The sequence below is a fragment of the Rhinolophus sinicus genome, chromosome 15 (assembly GCF_057876585.1).
Source record: "Rhinolophus sinicus isolate RSI-liver-muscle chromosome 15, RSI-T2T, whole genome shotgun sequence".
Taxonomy (NCBI): domain Eukaryota; kingdom Metazoa; phylum Chordata; class Mammalia; order Chiroptera; family Rhinolophidae; genus Rhinolophus; species Rhinolophus sinicus.
The window spans coordinates 15,211,434-15,234,292 of record NC_142515.1 but is presented as its reverse complement, the minus strand read 5'-3'; the positions used below and the strand labels follow the sequence as shown (position 1 = coordinate 15,234,292).

The 22,859-nt window shown below is 44.8% G+C and overlaps 1 protein-coding gene across 1 annotated transcript in view; it reads right to left on the bottom strand.

Annotated features, from left to right (window-relative positions):
• LOC109444060 (guanylate cyclase 2G-like) overlaps nt 1–22,859 on the bottom strand; it is a 43,421-nt gene that overhangs the window by 4,626 nt on the left and 15,936 nt on the right. Inside the window, 6 exon segments of the mRNA XM_088791859.1 lie at nt 421–526; nt 2,938–3,036; nt 4,140–8,854; nt 12,725–12,880; nt 14,240–20,737; nt 21,465–21,548. Coding sequence (XP_088647985.1) covers nt 20,606–20,737; nt 21,465–21,548 — 216 coding nt within the window. The 3' untranslated portion in view covers nt 421–526; nt 2,938–3,036; nt 4,140–8,854; nt 12,725–12,880; nt 14,240–20,605.

Here is a 22,859-nt window from a genome sequence, read left to right as displayed (position 1 = left end):
AAGAAAGGATGATATAGGAACATTTGTGACAACATGGATGGATCTTGAGAGTGTAATGCTGAGCGAAATAAGTCAGACAGAAAAAGCAGAGAACCATGTGATTTCACTGATATGTGGTATATAAACCAAAAACAACAAAAGAACAAGACAAACAAATGAGAAACAGAAACTCATAGACACAGACAATAGTTTAGTGGTTACCAGAGGGTAAGGGGGGTGGGGGTGGGAGATGAGGGTAAGGGGGATCAAATATATGGTGATGGAAGGAGAACTGACTCTGGGTGGTGAACACACAATGGGATCTATAGATGATGTAATACAGAATTGTACACCTGAAATCTATATAATTTTACTAACAATTGTCACCCCAATAAATTTAAAAAATAAATTAAAAAAAAAGAAAGAAAAGAAAATACTCACCTCAGAAGATCTCTGGGAGTTCAGCTTCTTCCTCAGTAAATTCGAGCAGTGGAATAGTGAAGCCTTCTTTGCCTTCCAGCCAGAAAGTTGTCTGTTCTCTTTTGCCCTGTGGGAAGCAAAGGAGAGTGCTGGTGAGACAGAGGAGAGGCTGCCTGTGGAGGGAGGCCTTGGAGCAGACAACTCGGGCATCCCTTACTGAAGATGTTGTTTGTAGCCAGAACTGCTACTAGGCAGGAGCTGCTTCAGTGAGGGGAAGACCGTGTTATAGATGAAATCTGGATGATTTCCGAGCTTTGCTGATAAGCCTAGATGGCCAGTAAGTGACAGCCTAGATGGTGAGGGCCCGTGGAGGCTAAAGTCTGTTGCAAAGAAAATCTTTTAAAAAATAATAATAAATACTTCTGAGCTCTTACTCTGAGGAGGGCCCCAGGCGAAGCAGCTCACACACATTTCATCCTTGCAGTGTTGTCACTCTTCCCATTTTACACAGGATAAAACTAAGCTGCCAAATCAGACAGTGAGTAAGTAGTGGGACAGGATTCGAATCTAGGTATACATTACTGCCTTCTAGAAAAATCTTCCTCTTTCTGGAAGTCAGTTGATCAAATACAGCTACCACGACCAGACTCAGCAAACTGAGGAGTAGATGCCACCCTGTTCCCTCTTAGGTCTTTCCCTGGACCCCCTCATCCACCCAAACACCCAGCGTCATAGTAACCACCCACCACTCCCACTGTGAACATCTCCAAGATTTTCTTGAGAACGTCTCGAGAGAAACACTCTGTCCCCAGAAACGGCAACGCATATCAGAAAGATGAAACTGTCTCGTGACACGTTTCAGGGACAGACTGAAGGCCAGGGTGGAGGAGAAGGCAGAGGGAAAAGGAAGAGCTATTTAAATGTACAGAGATGAGATCCTAGTCCCCCCAAACCAGTAGGTTTCTGTGCCCTCTACCTGGGCACTTTAGACTTGGGAGAAATTGAGGAAATGTAGGCATTACAATGCTTGGGCTGGCCTTACACGTGTGGAAGACTAGACTGGGGTGTTCACACAGAAGCCAGGAGACCCTCTGTGGCAAAGAGAAAGGAGGCATCCCACAGGGGTTGGTCCAGGTAGGAGAGGAGTCCTTTCCTATCCCAGATTCCAGGTTTGACCATTGAGGGAAGCGGTACAATCCTCTCTGAAGGAAGAAGATCCGCCAGTCGTGAGCGCCTCCACGTGGACCTTAGGGATGTCCATGCACCATGGGAGACTCACATCCACCATGAAGGTTCACTCATCCCGTCAAGTGCCTCCACGTCTCCATCAGAGACCAAAATGGCGAAGGGGGACGCAGTCAGCCTGCTCTTACCTTGACTGGAATGGTGCCTCTCTTTTGCAAATCACACCCTCCCAATGCCAGCAGGGCGTCTGTGGTGCTCTGAGAGACGTGAATCCAGAGAGCTGCCGTAAACCAGGTATTGCCCAGTTATTGCCTTGGTCCTGGACTTTGATACCGGTGTCAGTGGGGCTGGGGCTGCTGTGGAGAGGGGATGCTACACTGCTCTAATTATGGGACTGCCAGCACCTCTCCTTAAGCAAATCACAGATAACTTCTCTGAAATCTGGGACACGCGTTGGGACCCCCAACCATCCAGGCATTGCTCAGACACTGCTGGGTGCTGCTCAAGCTTTACTATGTTCCGGTTTAGAACCAGAAAACAGAACTGATTCCATATACAAGAGGGCCCTCCCCGCGGCTGGAGGTCCGCTGGGTTCCTCAGGCTTCCTGGGATGGTGCCAGAGCTCGGACATACCACTGACAATGTTGTCTGTGACCAGAAGTACAACCAGAGTCAGGTTTGGAGCTGACATCAGCCTTTCCACTTTCATAATCTATCCTTAAAATCTTTACGGATAAACTGAAAGAGAGGTTTTTTCAATGAGATAAAATTGCTGTGAAGCAAAAAAAACATGATGTTGCCCTGAAGTTCCTGGCCACAGATTTATTCTGCGTCACCACAATTATACGTCAGAGACAGGCAAATTACCACCCACAGGCCAAATCCAGCCCACCAGCTGTGTTTGCAAATAAAGTTTTATTGGAACTTAGCCCCGCCCATCATTTACATATTGTAAAAGGCCCCTTTCACACACAACAGCGGTGAAGTAGCTGCAATGGAAACTAGGACCACGGAAGCCTAAAATATTTACTGTTGGGCCCTGTACAGAAAAAGTTTGCTGACTGCTGCTCTTCATTTACATTATCTTATTACACGTGTGCCTGACTGCTTAAAATGGATACTCTTGGAAGGAGGCAGTCATGTGTGTTTACATGGCTCCATAGAGAAGACAGTGCAAAACCACGTCTACAAAACTCGTGACCAGTTTGTCTGAAGTGGCTAATGATCTTATCCTTCGAATGGAAACCAGTAGACAAAATGCAAATGGGTCTTCTAAAAATACCCTCTGGTTAAAGTTAGGGGACTGGCAGGACAGCCATATTGTGTTTGCAAAGTGCTGTAAGTGATACTCACGCAAACTGCTGCTTTCCATTCTGGGTGCCATGTTCACACTGTCTCCAAACAGACAGTACCTGGGCATGGTGATTCCCCCCATGCCAGCCACCACAAGACCTACAAAGGGAACAACCAATGCGCATGACCAGTCTGCCTTTCCCACAATGCACATCAAGTCAACAAATGCAACTCAATAAATATTTGTCAAGTGCCCTCTGGGACAAAGCTTGGCAGTAGATCTTTGGGTTGACAAAGAGGCAAACTACAGAACCCACAGACTTCTGGGGGAAGCATCATAATTAGTTGTTATAGATGTTTGTGTGTCCCCTCCAAATTCACATCTTGAAGCCCTACTCCTCAATATGATGGTATTAGAAGGTGGGGCTTTTGGGGGGCAATTAGGGTTAGATGAGGTCATGAGTGGGGCCTTTATGCTGTGATTAGTGCCCATAAAAGAAGAGGAAGAGACACCAGATCGCTCTCTCTTTCTCCGCCATGTGAACACGCAGCCAGAAGGCGGCCGTCTGCAAGCTGGGAAGTGGGCCTCACCAGAACCAGACCACGCTGGAATCCTGATCTTAGACTTCCCAGCCCCCAGAAATGTGAGAAAGTCAATGTCTGCGGTTTCAGCCTTCCAGTCTATGGTATTTTGTTACAACAACTGAGCTAAGACACATTAATGACAATGTTATTCGCGTACTGAAGACGTAAACAAAGCAACAGGGCACACAGAGGAGAGTGATTCATTCTGAGGGGGGTTAGAATTTATTTTAGTTAAGCCGTCGACGGTAGCTAGGAGCAGGTCTGGCTACATAATTGGCAGGACCCAGTCTAAAATGAAAATAAGAGACCCCTCATCTGCAAATTATTAAGAATTTCAAGACAGTGACAAAGAGCATTAAACCAAGTGCAGGTCATTTCTGCACAAGTCACATGTCCAGGAGTTTGACAAGAACAGAACAGATCAAAGAGCATTTGATGCAGAGGCGTAGAGGAAAAGCAGCCCAATATAACTGTCCTGGTTTTGGTCTCTTCCTACCTTGGAGTCTTTGTGTGTCCTTGGTGTTGCCAAGCCAGCTGGCTAACTAGAAATACCAGTTCACCCTTTTATTTCCTTAAGATGTTAGCATTCAGTTTCAGGGTTCCTAAAAGCCTAGGACCTAGGACTTGAATTTAAAACTACCTGGACCATAAGGCTACGTGCCATCAGTGCTGTCTACCTGTGTGCAGGCCAATCCGAAGCTTGAGCTTCTCCTCAGGCATGTGCCCAATCTGGAAGTGGATGGCAGCACTGAGGAAAGGTAAGGACATGGTGGCAATCTCGCCCACATGCTGGGTTCGGTTGTGAATGGGAAGGCCACTAGCCTCCATCTATGCATCTCCAATGGTTTCAACCTGAAAATAAAGCAAAAAAGTGGTCTAGTGTGCTCCACGGCGGTGGAGGTGGGTCACAGACCAAGGCCCCTCATTACTGACCCCAGCGTCGAGGCCCCTATACTTTGAAGTGTCACATTCTCCGACCTCACACCATCCAAGTTTCAGCATTTCTTTAAGTTTGCTCTTGTCTTGGTTCTTCCACAAAGCCTTCCTCCCCTGAGCCCTCCTCACCATAGTCACTGCTTCCTCCTCTGAAACCTGATAATGGTCGTGATGCTGTTTTGCCAACTCAAGTGCAAACCCTGCCAGGCAGCGTGTACTGACGGGGCAAATCCTGAAGGACCATATGGAGCCATCAAGTGGAGTCCATCTTCCCCAACCTGAAATGTCTTCACTCCACACAAGGGCTCTTCTATATATGTATATGGATACATTATACAAAATATATACATTTATACACATGTGTAAATGTATGTATTGGCCTGATCTGTCTTCTTTTCTCCCGAGCCTAATACAATCAGCTTTCAGATCCCTCATTCACAGCAGAGAATAAATGACAAGTATAAGCTTAAAGTGACAGCTCTTTCTACATACATTTGCCTTTTAGCAGAATCCAAAGGTGCTGTGGAAAAGGAGGAATTTCAGGCATTAGCCCTGCAGTAAGAACACCTCTGTCTCCTGCTGACCCTGCAATTACACAGTCAACTAGTCCACAAGAGTAACTGCTCTGAGGCCACCTCTTCCCATTACACGCATATCCTTTAGAAATACAAACTGCTTTTAGCATTCGCTTACGCAAAACACAACTGAGAATATAACACTAAGCGGAAGTCCCAAAGGCGGTTCTCCTGAGCCAAGCAGGTCCGACTTTTGTTGGATATATGTGATCTGGTCTTTGAAATTATCCATACCATCATTTCCTTCCTCCTTTAACAGAGGCAACATCTTTGGGGAATGTTGGGGGATAACCATTGAGGACATGTGACTGAGGGTCATGCCATGCTGTCCCCCAAATTTCCAGGGCAAAGCCCTGGAATCATGGTCCGAGCTGGTGCACTGTGGCTGCCCACCAGGCAGGTGTGAACATGGGCACCCTGGACTCATGATCCAGCTCTACCTGGACAGTCAGAAAGCACATAAGGTGGCCATCGTCACCACCACCTGAATGAAGCCAATTTATCAGTTTCTCTTAGCCTCCCCCCAGTCACTTTTACTCCAGGTGACCCTGTTCATACGCCCCCAGAGTGGCACTGGGCAAGCAGCTGTCTTTCCTTTAGCCACGAGTCTGACAGTCTAAACGTGGGCAGTTATCTTCTCCTGAATTGCTAAGGATCACGGTAACAGAAGTGAGACTCACATAAGATCCAACCTTTACGGAAGAGTAAATATGAGACTCTCTGAATCTGAAGGAAACATTCAGGAGGGAACTGGAGGAATTCGCCAGTAGAAGGCCAATGCCTCTTTTAGAAACGTATTTACTGTAAATTTAAAAAGTGTGTTTACTATAAGATAAAATTGTGGACGGAAACAGAGGGAACAACTGATACTTCTTGATAAGTACATACATCTGTGATAAAATAAGCCCTTTTCTAAGAAAACAAACGGGAATAAAATATTAAGTTTCTGCCACGAATTGAGATAAACTGCCCCCCTCCTGGATGACGTCTAGGGCAGGTTTATCCTCACTCACGCACAGGAGACTGCGGACAAGGAGGGCATGGTCCCTCACAACCCAGCAGCCAGGTGCCTCACCTTATACACGTCACAAGTTCTAATGATGTGAGCGAATACACTGTACAGGTCATTGAGGAGCTTTACAACTTGCAAGGGGGAGCTGAGAGAACAGAGTTTTGTGAATCCAACAAGGTCAGGGAAAAAGATGGTCACGGACTCAAAATGTTCTGATTCCACGGACCCACCAGCTATGAGCTGTTCTCCAATGAAGCTGAAACCAGAGAAAAGGATCGTTTTTTAACAGTGTCATATTCAGCTTGTCTCCTACAGAACCCCCTACAAGTTGACCCTGGTAGATCCTTTTGCTTCGGTGGGTTATCGGTTAACAAAATCCATTATCTGGAGGGATTTTTTTGACACCCATTTCTCCACCTGCATTTTCTCTAAAGAGAGAGTTTAACTGGTGGTTATAAATTGGGGGCGGGGAGAGTAGCAAATCACCAATGTCTTGACAAAAAGTTTTTCTCCCAGAGGCATTCAGTTTCCCCTATTGGTTATTAGGGTTTGATTATAAAGACTCGGTCTACAGATGTGGAAGCAAATATAGGCATGCACTGATCCATAAATCAATATTTTTGTTTCAATCAACCAATCTCATATTAACACATTCAAATCCCCAACCCCTTTTCTTTTCTCAAGATATATAGGAAGGGTGCAAAAATTTTAACAGCAGATGCTTCTGCCACGTGTTTAGAGAGTGCACAGGTGAAAACAGAGCCCAAAAGGAAGCAACTTTTGAATCTAAAGTCATGGGTACATATTGTATTATGCAAATGTTTTGGATGTACAATCTGAACTATTACTGGGAAGTGAGCAATTAACCGGACTCATGGAACTGGAGCGCCATCTGGTGGTCACTCTTTGTTGCTGCATCCACCATCTTCCACGTGTAAGATCTACACTTTCTATTCCTATGGATTCAAGGGCCTTTGCCTCTATCTCCCTTTACAGTGTGTACCAAAGTACACGCAAAATGCTTGATCCATTTTAGGAGAATCTGATGTCCTCTTCAGAAAAGAACAAAGGAAATACTCTGTCCATATGGGGCCTCTTCGAGGGCGATGCTGTTGCTTCCTGGGTCCTTTGTCAAGGTCCCCAGAGCTCTGGAATACCTGGGCAATATTGTGGACAGAAACTTATCCACCTTCCTCTTCTCTGCCATCAGCTGGTTGGTCCTCTCTTCCACCACCTCCTCCAGGTGATTGGTGTATATTTCCAGCTTGCTCACCATACTGTCTATATGTTCACGTGGCTTTCAAAGAACCCACACATTAACATCTTTTTCCAAGAACTTCAGGGCCACAGTAGAACACAATTTCCAGCTATACATTCCAAGAAAACATGTCTTGCCCTTAAGGTTTCCTACTTCAGGCTTGCCAACGGACCACAGTGAAATGACAATGAGGCCACGTGGCAAGACAGAGCCTGGCCTTTACCAGCTCTGTGACCTTGAGCTGCTCCCTTTACTCCTCTGAACCTCAGTTTCTTCATTTGGAAAATGAGGATAATAATGCACACCTTGCAGGGTGGGTGGTTCTAAGGATTCAGGGAGATAATGAGTACCAAGGACCTAGAGCCATGTCTGGAACCCAGCGGGTACTGCAAAATGGTGGCCTTCCCTGCCCTCCCCCACTTGCCAACATGCCATCATCACAGCCAATCAAAAATGTACATTGTAGGACAGGTCATTCTTTTCAGATGACGACACCAAATGGTTTCTTTTCAGATGAAAGATATCAGGGGTACTTCAAGAACCTGTAGGCTCTCGTTTTAAAACCGTCTTTGGAGAAATCATTTCCATTCCTCATTTTTCAGACGAGGAAACTGAGGCTCACCTGGGAAGTGACCTTGCCTTCACATTGGAGATCATACTTTCTGAGTAAAACGTCCTGACCGACCTGACCTGAGACATACCATTTCAAACTATTCTGATATGGAGAATGTAGAATCCAGGGCGGTTGTGGGAAAAATGCACAGTGAACTGGCTCAGTGAGGAGTGGACGCCGGACCCCCCGGCACAGGGCTCCTTCTACCAACTCAAGCTACTTCCAACATGGCTGTGCCCTCCTATGTCCAATGTGACAGATGATGATATAATTATCCTCATTTGAAGCGAGGTACTATTGAGAAAATTATTTGAGAGGTAGGACTAATTTAAGTCAATCACCTACTTTAAGGTTGGTGAATAATTTTTTTTTTAACCTCATAGTTCAACCCCAATTGATACTAAGGCCATGTCACAGCTCCCTGGGACAGAGGACCTTGACTGATTAGTGATTTCTGGAAGGGACAAAGGAGGGCAATGAAAGTATGAATGTCTGATCTGTTTTTGTAACTTTTATGAAATAAAGGGAGAATTTATCACCCCACTTTCACCAGCATGTAGCACAGTGCTTTGCATGTGATAGGCATCGAGTGTGCACGTGATGAAGGAAGGCAGGAAGGAAGGAAGGGAGGGAGGGAGGGAGGGAGGGAGGGAGGGACGATTGTACGGAGGAGAGAATGAATGAATGAATGAATTAATGAATGAATGAATGAAGCAAGGAAGCCACGTAGAACCAACCACACCCATGTAGTTTCAAAATTCTAATGGCTAAATGATTAGCGGAAAATGTCTGTTGGCACACCTAACTCACCCTCTGGGGCTGGCTTCCCGTAAAATGTTCTTGATGGAAGGGAACGTGGGTCTTTTCTCTGGAGACTCATCCCAACATGCGCTCACCAAGACCACGAGCTTTTCATTGCCCTGCTCCTCTGACAGGGAAGGTCGAAGTGGAACCAATGCTGTGGGGTCTCTGATTCCGCTGATGATTTCTGAAATTCACTTTGGGTTTAGATAGACAAAGCTCTGAACTTTGTGTTATTTAGCATACCTCACTTTAAACAGATAGGTGCTTAAATTTGTAAACTGGGCTTCCAAGTAAATTGAACAAATTAGAATTTCAGAGAAATATGAGTATTTTACAAGAAATATTCTGAATCTTCCTGGAAAAATGAAGAATCTTAATGTAAGTCATACAAGTACCCCCTGATTAATTGGTTTTTAGGTTAAGCTTTTTTCCTAATAGAACTTATCTTAAAGTGAAGCATATATCTATATGATTTCAGAATGGTATAAGCATTTGGTATTAGAAATTCCCAAAGTGTGCTTTGTACAATTTTGCATTCCATACAATATGTGACATAAAAGATATTTCAACAAATAATAAATGTTACCACCATGTTCTGCTTATGTATCCAACAACTTTGTAAACCTACTTTCTTTCACTTCCTCATGAGCCTCTACCAAAGTGTATTAAATATTCTGCTTAACTAGGCTTTGTAAAGGAAATAATATTTTGAGAACAATGTACACATTTTAGTATAAGAATACTGTAGATGCAGCAACATGGATGAATCTTAAATATATCTTACTAAGTATGAGAAGCAAATCTGAAAAGGCTATAAACTATATGCTTCTGTTTATATGACATTCAGGAAAAGGCAAGATTATAAAGACAGAGAACAGACCAGAGGCTGCCAGGAGTTTGGGAGACGAAAGAAGGTTAAATAGGTGAAGGACCAGAATTTGTTCAGGGTGATAAAACTATTCTGTGTGATATCATAATGGTGGATACATGACATTATCTATTTGCCAAAACCCATAGAACTTTACGGCAGAAAGAATGAACCTTAAAGAATGCTAACTTTTAAAAATATCAGTTGGGAGGTTGGATGACCTCAAGACAGGATCAGACTTAAGACAAAAGAATCTAACTATATTGCAAACGCATGACACAACCTCACTAAAAGCGGTGGGGGAGCTGCGGGCTTAACTTCTGAAATGAGCAGAGACAATAAGACTAAATACAAAAGGAATTATTCATCATTACTATGTTCCAGCTGGTAAGATTGTTTCTTCCAGAGGTACAGATCAACAACTCTGGAAGTACTACACACCTACACTGGGATTGAACAAATAAGTAAATGGATGGAGGCAGCCGGGATCTCACTGTTGGGAAGAAATAGGGGGGAGACTAAATAAATAAACCAAGTGGTAATGACATTGGAGATGTCAGTATGAACTCATGTTTAGCTTCATATAAATACAGACGGGTAGATCTAGATGTATGTATGCACACCGGTTAGTATACACACACATATTTCCTTATGTAGAATCACCTGGCAGAGGAGGATTTACTAAAACATAGATTCTGGACCCACCTCCACAGTTTCTGATTCAGAAGTTCTGGATCAGGGCCTAAATATTTGTATTTCTAACAAGTTCCCAGGTGATGCAGATGCTGCCGTTCCAGGGACCACACTAGACCAGTGCTTCTCAAACTGTGGTCTTCGCCATCACCTGGGAACTTGATAGAAATGCAAATACCCAACCCCAAAAAACCTACTGAGTCAGAAACCCTGAGGGGGGACCAATTCTGTTTTAACAAACCAGGTGATTCTGAGGAACACTAACATCTGAGACCCACTGGTCTAGTGTGCACAGAGAATTGATATTCAGTTCCCTGCACCAGGATTATTTGTAGAAAAGTATGAGACGTTAATGGAAGAAATTAGGTATGCAATGCACTTTTCCTGGTTACAGTCCCATGTATACATAGTCCCATGTGGCCAGCTGTCATTTAACCTTGTGAGCAGAGGACCACAATGAGGGGGAAACAGACCGATTGTCCTCAGTCTTCTCACGCCAACCCCCGCGGGCACAATCTGATGGCGGCTGAGCAAGTTAGGCGGGCTCCTGCCTGGGCTCAGTTTGGGAAGCTCTGAATAGCTGCTTGGTTCCAAAGTCAGATGCACCTGGATTTTAGATTAACCTTTTTGGATTAGTCTCATCTCTGCTCCCTTTAGCCACAAATTAGACACTGGAATCTGCTTTCAAAGCAACTACATACACTCGGACAGGCCCCTGACTTGGAAAAGTCTCCAGGGAATGCATGGTGATCTAAAGATGAGACCTGAGATGGACCATTGGGGACAGACTAGAAATGGTAGGCAAGGGAAAAGAAAAAAGAAAAAAAGAAAAAAAACAAGAGAGAAAGGTGGGCTGGGTTTACATACAATCTCTCTCTCTCTCTCTCTCTCTCTCTCTCTCTCTCTCTCTCTCACACACACACACACACACACACACACACACACACAACACACATACACACACACACACCCCTATCCTCTCTCCAAGACAATGGTTCTCAACCTGGGCTGCATATTAGCACCCCCAGGAGCTCTCAAAACCGTGATGCCGGGCAGGCATCAGCATCTCCGAGGCTGAGATGCAGGTATCAGTAGTTTTTAAAGTTCCCCATGTAATTCCAATGTGCAGCTAAGGTGGAAAATAACACTTCCAAGGGGTTCCATTTTTCTAATCTTGATCAAATTTTCCTCTATTTCCTACTACAATTCTCTAGTGGAATGCGTTAAGAGACAACCTAGCAAAGAACCAAAACAAAAAAGCCTGATTATATCCTTTGTATGTGGACAATTGGGCAGCATTTATCAAAAAATTTAAACATATTTAACATACACTTATCTGTTCATTTTCATGGACAGAAATCTATCCTGAAGAAACAGTCACACATGTCCACAAAGATACAAGGCTGCTGATAGCAGTGATTTGCAATAGCAAAAAATGGCAAACAACCATCAGTAATATATGGCATGTCCTTACAATGAAAAATTGTGTAGTCCTTAAGAAATAAGGAAGCAAACCTCTATAGGCAAATATGAGGTGAAAGATCCTCAGGCAGAGAAAATATCATGTGCAAAAGCTCTGGGGTGGGAATGTGTCTGGTGTGTTGGAGGCCCGTGAAGGTGGCCAGTGGGACTGAACGACGTGAGCCATGGGAGATGGAATTTAAAAGGCGTAGTGTGCTGTAGCCGAATTAGGAATGGTGGTCCCAAAAGAGAGACCTCCATGTGCTGGTCTCCAGAATCTGTGGCCAAGACCTTATTTGGAAAAACAAAAACAACAACAACAACAACAACAAAAAAGGTCTTTGTAAAATAGAATTAAGTAGCTGGGGTCCAGGAGACCACCTTGGATTATCCAGGTGGGCCCTAGTCCAATGACAAGTGTCCTATGTGATACAAACCGAAGAGATATTCAGTGGAGGAGGCCGTGTGGCCACAAGCCCATGAAGGCTGAGACAGCCACCGAAATCTGGGAAAGGCAAAGAATGCCTCTCCCCTTGAGCTTCGTTAGGGGGCACAGCCGTCCTGAACCTTGACTTGGGACTTCTCGCCTCTGGCACTGTGAGAGAATAAATTTCTGTTGTTTCAAGCCAGCAGGTTTGTGGTAATTTATGACGCCGGCCCTAAGACGGTAACACAGAAGGTCACCGAGGCTAATTTAGAGGCCTTTGTGGTCTTGTGCCTGCTGCAAGGACTTAGTTCTCATGCTCCAAATGGGTAGCCAGGGCAGGATGTGGTGTAGAGAAGCAACGCTATCTGACTGGTCGTCCAATGGGATCCGGCTGCTGTTCTAGAATAAATTACGTAATTCTGAGTTCCTTGATTTTTTTTTTAACCAAACTGCAATTGTTTTCTAATTTTTTTTAATATAAATTTTAAAAAGAAAAAAAATAAGAATGAACTAAATTGCAAATGAATAAACATTTTCTAAAACAATCAATAAAATAATCATTTACAAGCTAAACTTGATGACCAAAGCCTGCCAAGGAGACGCTCCCAGCCTTACCATCTGGTGTCTCACAGCGATCGCCAAAAGGTCCCTGGTCTTGATGGTGGATCAGCTCCCTCATCAAAACAGCAAAGCTGTAAATGTCTCTCTTTGGGGTGCCTGACCGGGGTGCCTCTGGGAGCTGCAACAGCTCTGGAGCCGTCCAATCGAGCTCTGCAAAGCAACGAGACATGGAGAGAGAGAGCTGCCAGAGCGATCCGGGAAGTTGTCCCTGTGCCTCAGGGTAGCGCGGGGGAAATGAAAGCATCCAGCTCCTGAGAAGTCAGCCCTGATGGTGCCTGACTTACAGGGCATTAGGGGTCTGTGGACAAGAATAGAGAGAAATAATCAGGAAGGACACGCACTGACGTGTTAACGGTGGTTAACTCAGAGCTGTGCAATTACAGGAGGTTTTCATTTTCCTTTTCCCTTTCTGTACTGACTGCATAACATAAAATCAATCATTTTTAAGTGAACATTTCAGTGGCATTTAGTACATTCGCAATGTTGTGCAACCACCACCTCTACCTAAAACACTTCCATCACCCCAAAATAAAATTCTGTGCCCATTAAGCGGTTTCTCCCTGTTCCCCTCTGCTCCCAACCCCTTAGAACCACCAGTCTGCATTCTGTCCATTACGGATATTTTATATACCTCCATTTCTTTTTGCAGGGAGGTGGATAGGTGTATGTTACTGTAGGATATAATCACAGAAAGAAAATATATTGGGAGATGGGTCCATGGGAGTGGCTACTAAGAAGTTTTCAAAATTGCTCCCTTTGTGCTTTTGTCCGACACCATCTCACCCCATGTTACAGAAGCCTCCCCACATGCACTCAGCAAAACTGCTGTTCCAGAGACAGGCGGTCAGGGTTGAGGGCACTGGGCTCCACAGGGCACGGCTGTGTGTGAGTGAGACTCATGAGCGCTCAGCTAGCTTTGGACACATAGGAAGAGTCCCCAAGACTCAATTTGCTCATGTGAAAAGGAGGGTTACCCTCCCGGTGGTGGGTCTGGTCTTAAGATGAGCATCAGAATCACTTGGGCACGTTTCAAAAACAATACAACGCCCAGACCCCATCTTCAGATATTCTGATTCAGTTGATAGGGGGTGGGACCCAGCCACCTACATATTTTTAAAAGCTTCTCAAGTGACACTGGAGCACAGAGAGGACAGACGATTGCCGAACTCCTCATCTTTAAAGTGTCTGGCAGATCGTCATTCTACACTGAGAAGAAGAGGTGATGGGACACAGAGGACCACAGAGAAGGACAGTGACTAGCTTCAGGTCACCCAGCTGAGCTGGGATGAGAACTGGTCTCCTAACTCAGACATCACACTATGGACTCATGACACCCGTGGGGCTATTTTTTCTCGTCTCCTTGGGTGAACCGAACAGCCACATGCCGTCAGCTACAGAGGGAACCCCACGTGCAGGCACCTGTGCACGTGAGCATCAGGAAACAGAGATGGGGTAAGGAAGCCCTGACCACTGCCGATAGCTAGTGGTACAAGACCTGCCAGTGGTTACCTGACTGGTCCATCTTCTTCTCATTACAGGTTTTGTACATCCGACCATACTTGAGTTCCCATGGCCCAAATCCTGACAGCTTCACCTGCATCCGACCATCCATCCACCAGGCAGTTGGAAGGCTTCAGATTGCCATGGGACCCCATGGGCTCCTGTGGAGGAACAGCATGCCCTGGGAGAGTGAAATGAGCAAATGAATTAGAGCAGGTGCCGAAGGAAACCCCCGGAAGATGGACAGAAACACAGATGCACAGACCCTGCGTAGGGCCCATGCCCATCTTTACGTTCAAGAGCCACTGACGCAGCGTCTCACCCAAAGGGTCAACCTGGGCATGACACCCAAAAAGGAGAAAACAACATCTGGCCTCTCTGTGTGGAGTGATGAAGGCAAGGCCAGCTTCAGATAAACAGAGCCTAGTGGTCAGACTCCTGAGTTCAAATCCCAGCTCTACCACTTCGTAGAGGGCAGGTTGCCTTACCCCTGTAGGCCTCATTCTTCTCATCAAAATGGAGAAAACAATGATCCCTACCTCATAGGGTAGCTGTGGAAATTAAATGTAATAATGCATGTGAGACACCAAGCATGGTTCATGACACAAAGTAAATATCCACTGTAAATTATAATGCAAATGTTGTGCAAATATGATCAAAAATATGTGCTTAATCAGAAAAGCTTGCTAAGGGGAGTCACAAAGGCAGTGATACAATAGCTAAGACATGGAAACAACCCAAGTGTCCTTCAATGGATGACTAAAGAAAATGTGGTACATATATACAATGGAATACTACTCATCCATAAAATATGATGAAATACTGCCATTTGTGACAACATGGATGGATCTTGAGCACATCATGCTAAGTGAAATAAGTCAGATGGAAAAGGACAAGAGCCATATGACTTCACATGTGGGACATAAAACAGAAAGCAACAAACAAACCAACAAAACAAATATAACAGTATGGTGGCTATCAGAGGGGAAGGGAAGTGGGGAGAGGATAAAGAGGGTAAAGAGGGTCAAATATATGGTGACGGAAGGAGACTAGACCTTGGGTGGTGAATATGCAACATACAGATGATGTATTATAAAAACTGTACACCTGAAACTTATGTTATTAACAATGTGACCCCAATACATTTAATTTTAAAGAAGAAAGGCAGGGATAATTCTCATTCAACAAGGAGATGAGGGCAGAGGGGGTGGGTCCTTCCACGGGCAGGGAAGGGCTCGAAGAAAGTGCTCTAGTGGAGGAGGAAAACAATTATATTGGGAGGACAGGTAGCAGAAGAGATCGATTTGGAAAACGAGGACTGTTGTGTTTGAAACGTGATTAGAGAAATAGACGTTTGTATTTCTCCGATATTTCCAAGGGCAGACCTAGAAGTGGTGAAATGAAGATTAAAGGGAAAGGGCCAACTGCATTCCAGAAGCAAACTGTAATAGTTTGGGGAGCTAGACGGACCCATTGTTTGTCATTTTGTTTATTTTATTTTTTAATTTTTATTTTATTTTGTTTTTTACTTTACCTTCTTTGATGAGTTCATGAGAAAGCACTTAAATAATATTCATTCAACATTTCCAGTGTCTTGGACTTAAAATGCTGACATCAAGGCTCCTATATCTTTCATCTGAATCCCTGACTCATTCATTTTCAGAATACTTTCTGAAGTTTGGAAACTCACAGAAAGCCGATAGCCTCAGTATGTCACCGGTACGGGCTGTCTTGGAGCCACTCTACCTGCACTGGCCTGGGTAGCTTGGGCCTCCTCATACCTGCCTCAGCCAAGAGGTTTCAGGGCAAAAATAAAAACGACAATGTCTCTCAAAGCTGTTAACAGATTTTTTTTTTTTTTTTTTTTTTTTAAGTTTAGAGTGCTAACCCTATGCCAAGTATCCATCTAAGTCCCTTACTTAAACTAGCTCATGTAATCCTAGTGACCCTGAGGGGGTAGGTGGTATTATTGTCAACCTCATTTTACAGGCGAGAAAAGGGGAAAACCGAGAAATTGAAACTGGCTCAGGTCACACAGCTGGCCAGCCGTGGGGCTGCACTGGGGATTCTGCAGTGTGATTCTCAAGTCCACCCTGGTGACCAATGGCCCAACGGCCCCTTTGCTGACGAGATACGCCTATGAAGGGCAGCAAGTGAGAAGTGATTGAGTATTTCATTTTTACCACAAGGTTCCATGGACATCCACACTGTAATATGGATTCGTGATGAACAAATAAATAACAAGAAACCTTTATAGGAGATGTATTTTGCACTACGCACTGAGGTTCTGGGAAGAGAGTACATTTATATAGCTTGTCCTGAGGCAGGTTAATATTCTCATTCTCTCTTTCCCAGTGAGGAAACTTGGGGTTTTAAACTGTTCCCAAGGAGTGGGGACAGAGCTGAGATATACAGCCAGGCTGGGTTGCCTTGGAAGACCAGCCACTTCTAAACCACTCGATTTTATTGTTTCCAGGGCCCTGGGTGATTGTAGAGGAGGGGGAGGGTGGGTCAAAGGTAACACCCTCATACGAGAACAGCCAGGTTCAAATGATTCTCAAGCCCAGCTGAGAAGGGGGTGAAGTCACCCATGGGTGTGGCCATGAGGAAGCACTGACCCTCAATGTTCCAACAAGGAGGAACAGAAGCGAGGGCTCTTAATGGACTAGTGCACCCAGGGCCAGGGTCCTCGGGCCTCCTGCGCACTGGCTGGGGGACTCACCTCTTCCTCCAGCAGTGATGACAGGCTGAGTCACCATCCGCATTAGCAGAGCCCCGAGCCAATACTGCATTAGAAGTACAGGCTAATACAGAAAGCAATAAGGAAACACGTAGGACGTGGATACATCACCCATGCACCCCCCACTAAAAAAAAAATTCCCGAGGTCATGTTTCTGTATCAATGTGGCTTGTTTGTTTTTGAGATTATAAAGTTGAATCACATTTTAGAAATGCAACCCACTCAACTGGAGCGGACCTGGCTGGGGCTCCCTCTGGAATTTCTCCAACTGCCTAGGTCTGGGCTTGAAATCTGGGGACACCTATGTCCAATCCAGAGTTCTGTCTGACCTCAGGGAGACTGCTGCAGGCCCCTGACACACACACACACGACCGTCCCTGCCCTTCTTAGTGCCAGGCTCCCCCCAGGCATGAGCCATCTAACATTCTGGTCACCGCCGAATCCCCCTGACATCTAAGGACATTGGCAGAGCTCATTCCATTAATGAGCTCCAGAAGTGACTTGCTTGGGGACACCCGGAATCCTACATAGTGCTCTCCAGGAGACAGCACGTATCTCTTTGTTGTTGTTTTTCTATCTTGATGGAAATGCATGACTCTACGTATATTGTCATAGAACAGATAGAACTATATGAGAGATGCACGATTTATGAACCACATTTTATGCATTTTGGCAATTCTATCACCTACCTGTCTGTTAGTTATATTCATTTCCCTATTGGAAAGTTGGGGGTGGCCCACAGGGCCCCTATCTCTGGATCCCACATCTGTGCTCTCTGGTACTTGGCAAGGAGGAAGCGTAGCGTGGAAGAAAAGACTCAACCTGTGGAGACAGATGGGCTGCAAGCCCCAATCTGCCTCTTACCAGTTGGGCTGGTTACTTTACCTACTAAGCCTCATTTTATGTCTTCTTGAAATGGAGTAAATATTAATATTAATCTCTCTGATACCTGGTACAGAGGTAGTTCTCGTCAAATAGACGTCAGGAGAAGAATTGCTTTCATGATTGGTATGTGACAGGCAGAAGCACAGCCTGACCACAGAACTTGACTCAGTGACTGGGTTCATGTCAAAGGCACCCACGGCAAAGCGCTAAGAGGCTGCAGTGACATTTCTGTCATTCTTAGTCCCGTTTCCAGGAATGCCGGCAGAGTAACTGGCCTGGAGGGGCCTACCTGGGCCTTGACCTAGCTTACTGTGACTTCCTCACACAAGCCCGTAAGGTGCACACTCCATTTCGAGAGGCAGCGATCCTTCCGAAGCAAGGTGCCAAGCTGTCCTTCTGGCATGGAGTAGGGGACAGACTCAGTGACCCGGAGTAGCTGATGATCATCAGGGAGAGTCTTTCCTTGTCACTCTCACCCACTCCAGAATTTCTCCAGAGAAACCTTTGGCTTAATGCTTCTTGAAAGCCAAATGCCCACACCGACACAGACTAAATGTACTGGGCATGCACACCTTGGTGAGAATTTACTAGCTTTCTCTTCACACCCAATATAAATGATGTCAACTGTTTTGAATGGGGCAGGAGACAGATCATTGGAAGTTGAGAGTATGTCCCTGAGCTTGCTGGGGAGGGAAGGGAAAACTGGCAGAAGGGAAGGAGAGAGGAACTCAGAGTAGGAGAGAATGCTACATCCGATTCTCCTGTTTTGTAACTGTACCACCACCACTGAAATAATTTTATATGTATATTTCCTGTTTTTTAACTTTATTCTCTAGCTAGATTTTAAGCCATTTAACTTTGGAAACAGTCCTGGTCTTCCTACAGACATGCCCAGAGTAAGGTAAACTATTAACAGATGCTCAGTAAAGCTGACTGAAATGATAACAGTGGTGGCCCAGTGTTGTACATGGAGACGCAATCACAGGAGGCTTCTGGTTGTCTAACTTGCTTGGTTACAATACGCTGGCTACCCAAGAGGGCCTAGGCCATCGAAATCTCACAAGGCCATTAAGATTCAGCTCCTGAGAAACAAAGAACAATTAAATCCTTGAGAAAGAGAAGCGTTTGGCTGTCAATCAGGTCACACTCATCTCTCATATTAAACCTACAGGGAAGCGGAGGTCCAAAGAAGCGACCAAAAGTCAGAAGCCACTCAATGAGTCACTGTCCCTATGCTCCAGAAGGACATTATATTTCACCAATGTCCCCCTCACAACACCCAGGCTGAGTCTTGTTCACAGGAGACTATTGGTCGATGGATGGACTATTGATTGGCAGATGATGACCAGCCCTTGCCCTGTTGCCCAGGTGTCAGACTGGGGCCTGCTCACCAGCACCCACTCCTAGCTCACTGGCGTCTTCCTCTCTTACGGTAAAAACAGATAACGTGAGTTTAGAAAGAGCAGCTATATTTCAGCCCAGTTTGAGGAGATCAGCCTCAAGATGCTGGTCCATGCTGACATGGCCCACCTGACTTACCTCCCATCTGTGAAATGGGGATAATAACAGACCTACCTTAGATTTTATTGTGAGAATTAAGCAAATTAATATATACAGAGTGCTAGAAAGTATTTGAGCCAAAAAAAACACTAAATATATTTGAGCTATTATTATTATTACTATTGGCCTCTTTTTTGCAGCCTCCACAGCCCTCTTTGCCCAAAGTAAAGATTCTGCCTCCTTATATACTTTTGCAGATCTGTGTCCCTTGGGTAACAGCTTTGTGGCACTGATCCCAATTTTCTGGACATGGGAGAAGGAAGGGGTATTAGGAATCCCCAACTCCAGCTTGCTTTAATTAGATTTTCTTTGGAGTAAAAGGTTCTACCCTAAAATGTAATACGTACCCAGTTCTTTCCTGATTGGGTAAACCTAGCATCTCTTCCAACGTTAGTGCAAAATACTTATTCTCTTGTTATTTACTTGAGATCAGGGAGAGAGAAAAGAATGGACAATCTGAAATGGTAGATTTTAGAAGTGGGATCACTTTGAAGAGAAGAGAGCTGAGGAGAACCAGAATTTTCAGGAAAGATTACAGTTCAATTTAATCCAAGGCACAGAAAAACTCCAAAACACTATGGTATTTGTTCTTTAAATAAGGTTATGCTATACCACATTGACGATGTCATATGCAAATGAGAGCTTGAATATCCAATCCATTTCATTATCTGAGTTTCTCAAAACATCCTGAAAAACAAGTATATAAAATATCACCCGTGATTCAACCTGAAGCACAGTGAGCTTCATATATGGAATGGACTTGGTTCTAATACATCGGATGGTTTTGATCAGAACTAATAAAAGCTGACACAGAGCACTCTAAATCTAGTAAATGAATATTTCCCAGGAAATACCACAACCTGACTCAATATTGAGAAAGCTACGCAGTCTTGAGTTTTACAAACACTTCCTTGTTCCCAGCAAAAAGCTAATGGTCACATACCACGGGTAGGATGGGCCCAGGAATGCAATTCAGGAGTAGCTGTGACAGCCTTGGAGATGAAACCAAGCTCAGACAGTTTCCACCCAGGACAAAGGAAACCAGACACTTGGCAACTCCACTGATAATTTGATCCCCACTGGCCCAACAAGATAATTCAGATCTTGCAATTAGACCAGAGAGTAACTGTTCTTAGAGGAAGGGACGAAAGAACTTGATCAGGTTCTTTATTAGCCGCTGCTAATCAAACTTAAGGTGAGATTTGTATTTCACTTACTTTAAGACTTCCTTTTTTGCAATACTGGGTGACAATGCAGATGTTGGGTGGTTCTGTGCAAATGCCAAAGAAGGGAACAATGTTTTTGTGCCTTAATTCATACACCTGAAAATAATAATGGTAATCATAGCTTATGATTATAGTATGCCTTCTGTGCTGGGGACTATGCTATGTGCTTTACATACTCTCAGTTAATGCTCGCAAAGACCCTGTGCGATAAGAATTATGAATGCTCCCATTTTACAGGTGAGGAAACTGATGCTCAAGAGGTAAAGTAACGGGTGGAAGGTCATACAACTTATCAGTGGCAGAGTTGGGAGGCAAATCCAGGCAGTCTGCCTCCAGCAAATAAACCACAGGAATGATCAAAGTCTAACCTCAGCCATGGAGATTGACTAAAATCACATCACTGTCAACAGGCCCAGCCCTGCTTCCCGGTGTTTATGGCTGTCAATGCCAGTGTGTGGGCCAGATCGTAGATTTGCAGCAAGAAGTCGAACCCTATGAACCTGACTCCCTCCAAGAGTCAGGTTCAAGGGAGGTGAGCAGCCATCACAGACACAAAGGATGAAGAGGCAGAATTAAGGCCAGGAAGAATTAAGGGAAAAGAGCGAGGCTAGGAGGGACCCCAGGCTTTGGGGACCTGCAGGCCAAAGGGTCTGAGGTCTAAAGTAGGGGCCGTCAGGGGACTGTGGCAGTGGTGAAGGGAAGCTGCTTTCCACCCTTGCTCCTTTGGACTGGGGCTACTTCCACCCCAGGGGGGACAGGGAAATGGCAACGGAGGGCAGGAGAGCAGCGCCACTTGGTCTCCTCCCAGAGGCCGGGGCCTCACCAGCCGGATTTCCTGCAGCACAGATGGCTTCCTGATCCAGGCTTCCGCTTGGTTACCAACATAGCAGATGGCTACATGGTTTCCCTGGAACCAGAGATAAAGTGGAATGTTCTTAACCCAAGATGATCCAGAAAAAGCTCGACTCTGAAACAGCTAGGAAGGGGAACAGGAAGACTGGGAAGAAATCAGCCTAAGAAAGGCATAGTCAAGCTCCCCAATGCCCAAATCAGCCATCGGGAGGGCTCTATGCTATGTCCTGGCACTGAGCTAGCTGCTCAACATAGACTATCCCATTTACTAGGCATCACAGTCCTACAAGGTGGGAATGATTAGCTCATTTCAGATAGGCTGGCCCAGGTTAGGTAACTTGTCCAAAGTCACACATTTGTAGGTGGTACAACCAGAACATCTGACTCCAATAATACACTTTCTATTCTTCAATAATGTCCTTTTATCCTTCAGAGAAATAGTGAGTTGAGGTCATCAGTGTAAGTCTGGAGTCAGACACCTAGTCCAAAGCTCATTTCTACCACTTTCTACCTGAATAACCTTGAGCAAGGAATTCATGCCTCCAAGCCTCCATCACCTCATCTAAAAACTGGAGATTAAAAGTAATACCTATCTCATATGGTTGTGTCAAGGATTAAATCAGTTAAACTATGTAACCCTGTTTACTTAATGCGTGGCACATATCAAGTTTTCAGTACGTGCCATACCTTATTGTTATTACTTATTGAGTCTGCTTGTAGAGTCACTTAATCACCACATAGAACATAGAACAACCTGGAAAGATCTGGGCAGAAGAAGGGATAGAATCTGGACACAAGAGATGGCAAGCCTCAGTATGAGTTAAATGTCAACCCGACATCTGCCACTTTTAGTATGGAATTAATTGCAAAGGACTCAGGACTAGGATGGGAGTTCCAAAGAGGAAGGGATTCCTATGGGGTGAAGGAAAGTCTCCTCGGAAGAGGTGCTGACTAAGTTGAACAGTGAAGAATAAGAAGGTTCCAGATGGGATGGAGGAGGGGGCAGCAGCCGTCGCATTTTCTGAGGATGAAACATACATGGCATAATCAGCAAGACCAATTGGATGACTATAGGATCTAGGCCAAGAAAAAAATAAAAAAGCTTCTGCAAGTAGATTGGGGCTAGGCTGTAGAGAGCCTTGAGCCCCTGGTGAAAGAGTTTGGAAACTGTGTTACAGTCAACACACATGGGGAATCATGTTGACTGTATGATGTATGAGGTTTGAGGGAGAGGAGGGGAAACATTTTAGGAAGATTAACCAATAGTGATATGCTGTCGACTGTTGGTTTCCATCTCGAAATGGCGAGTTGACTGTATAACACACAGTTTTGTATGAATGGAGGTCCTTAGGGGTTTATGGGTGAT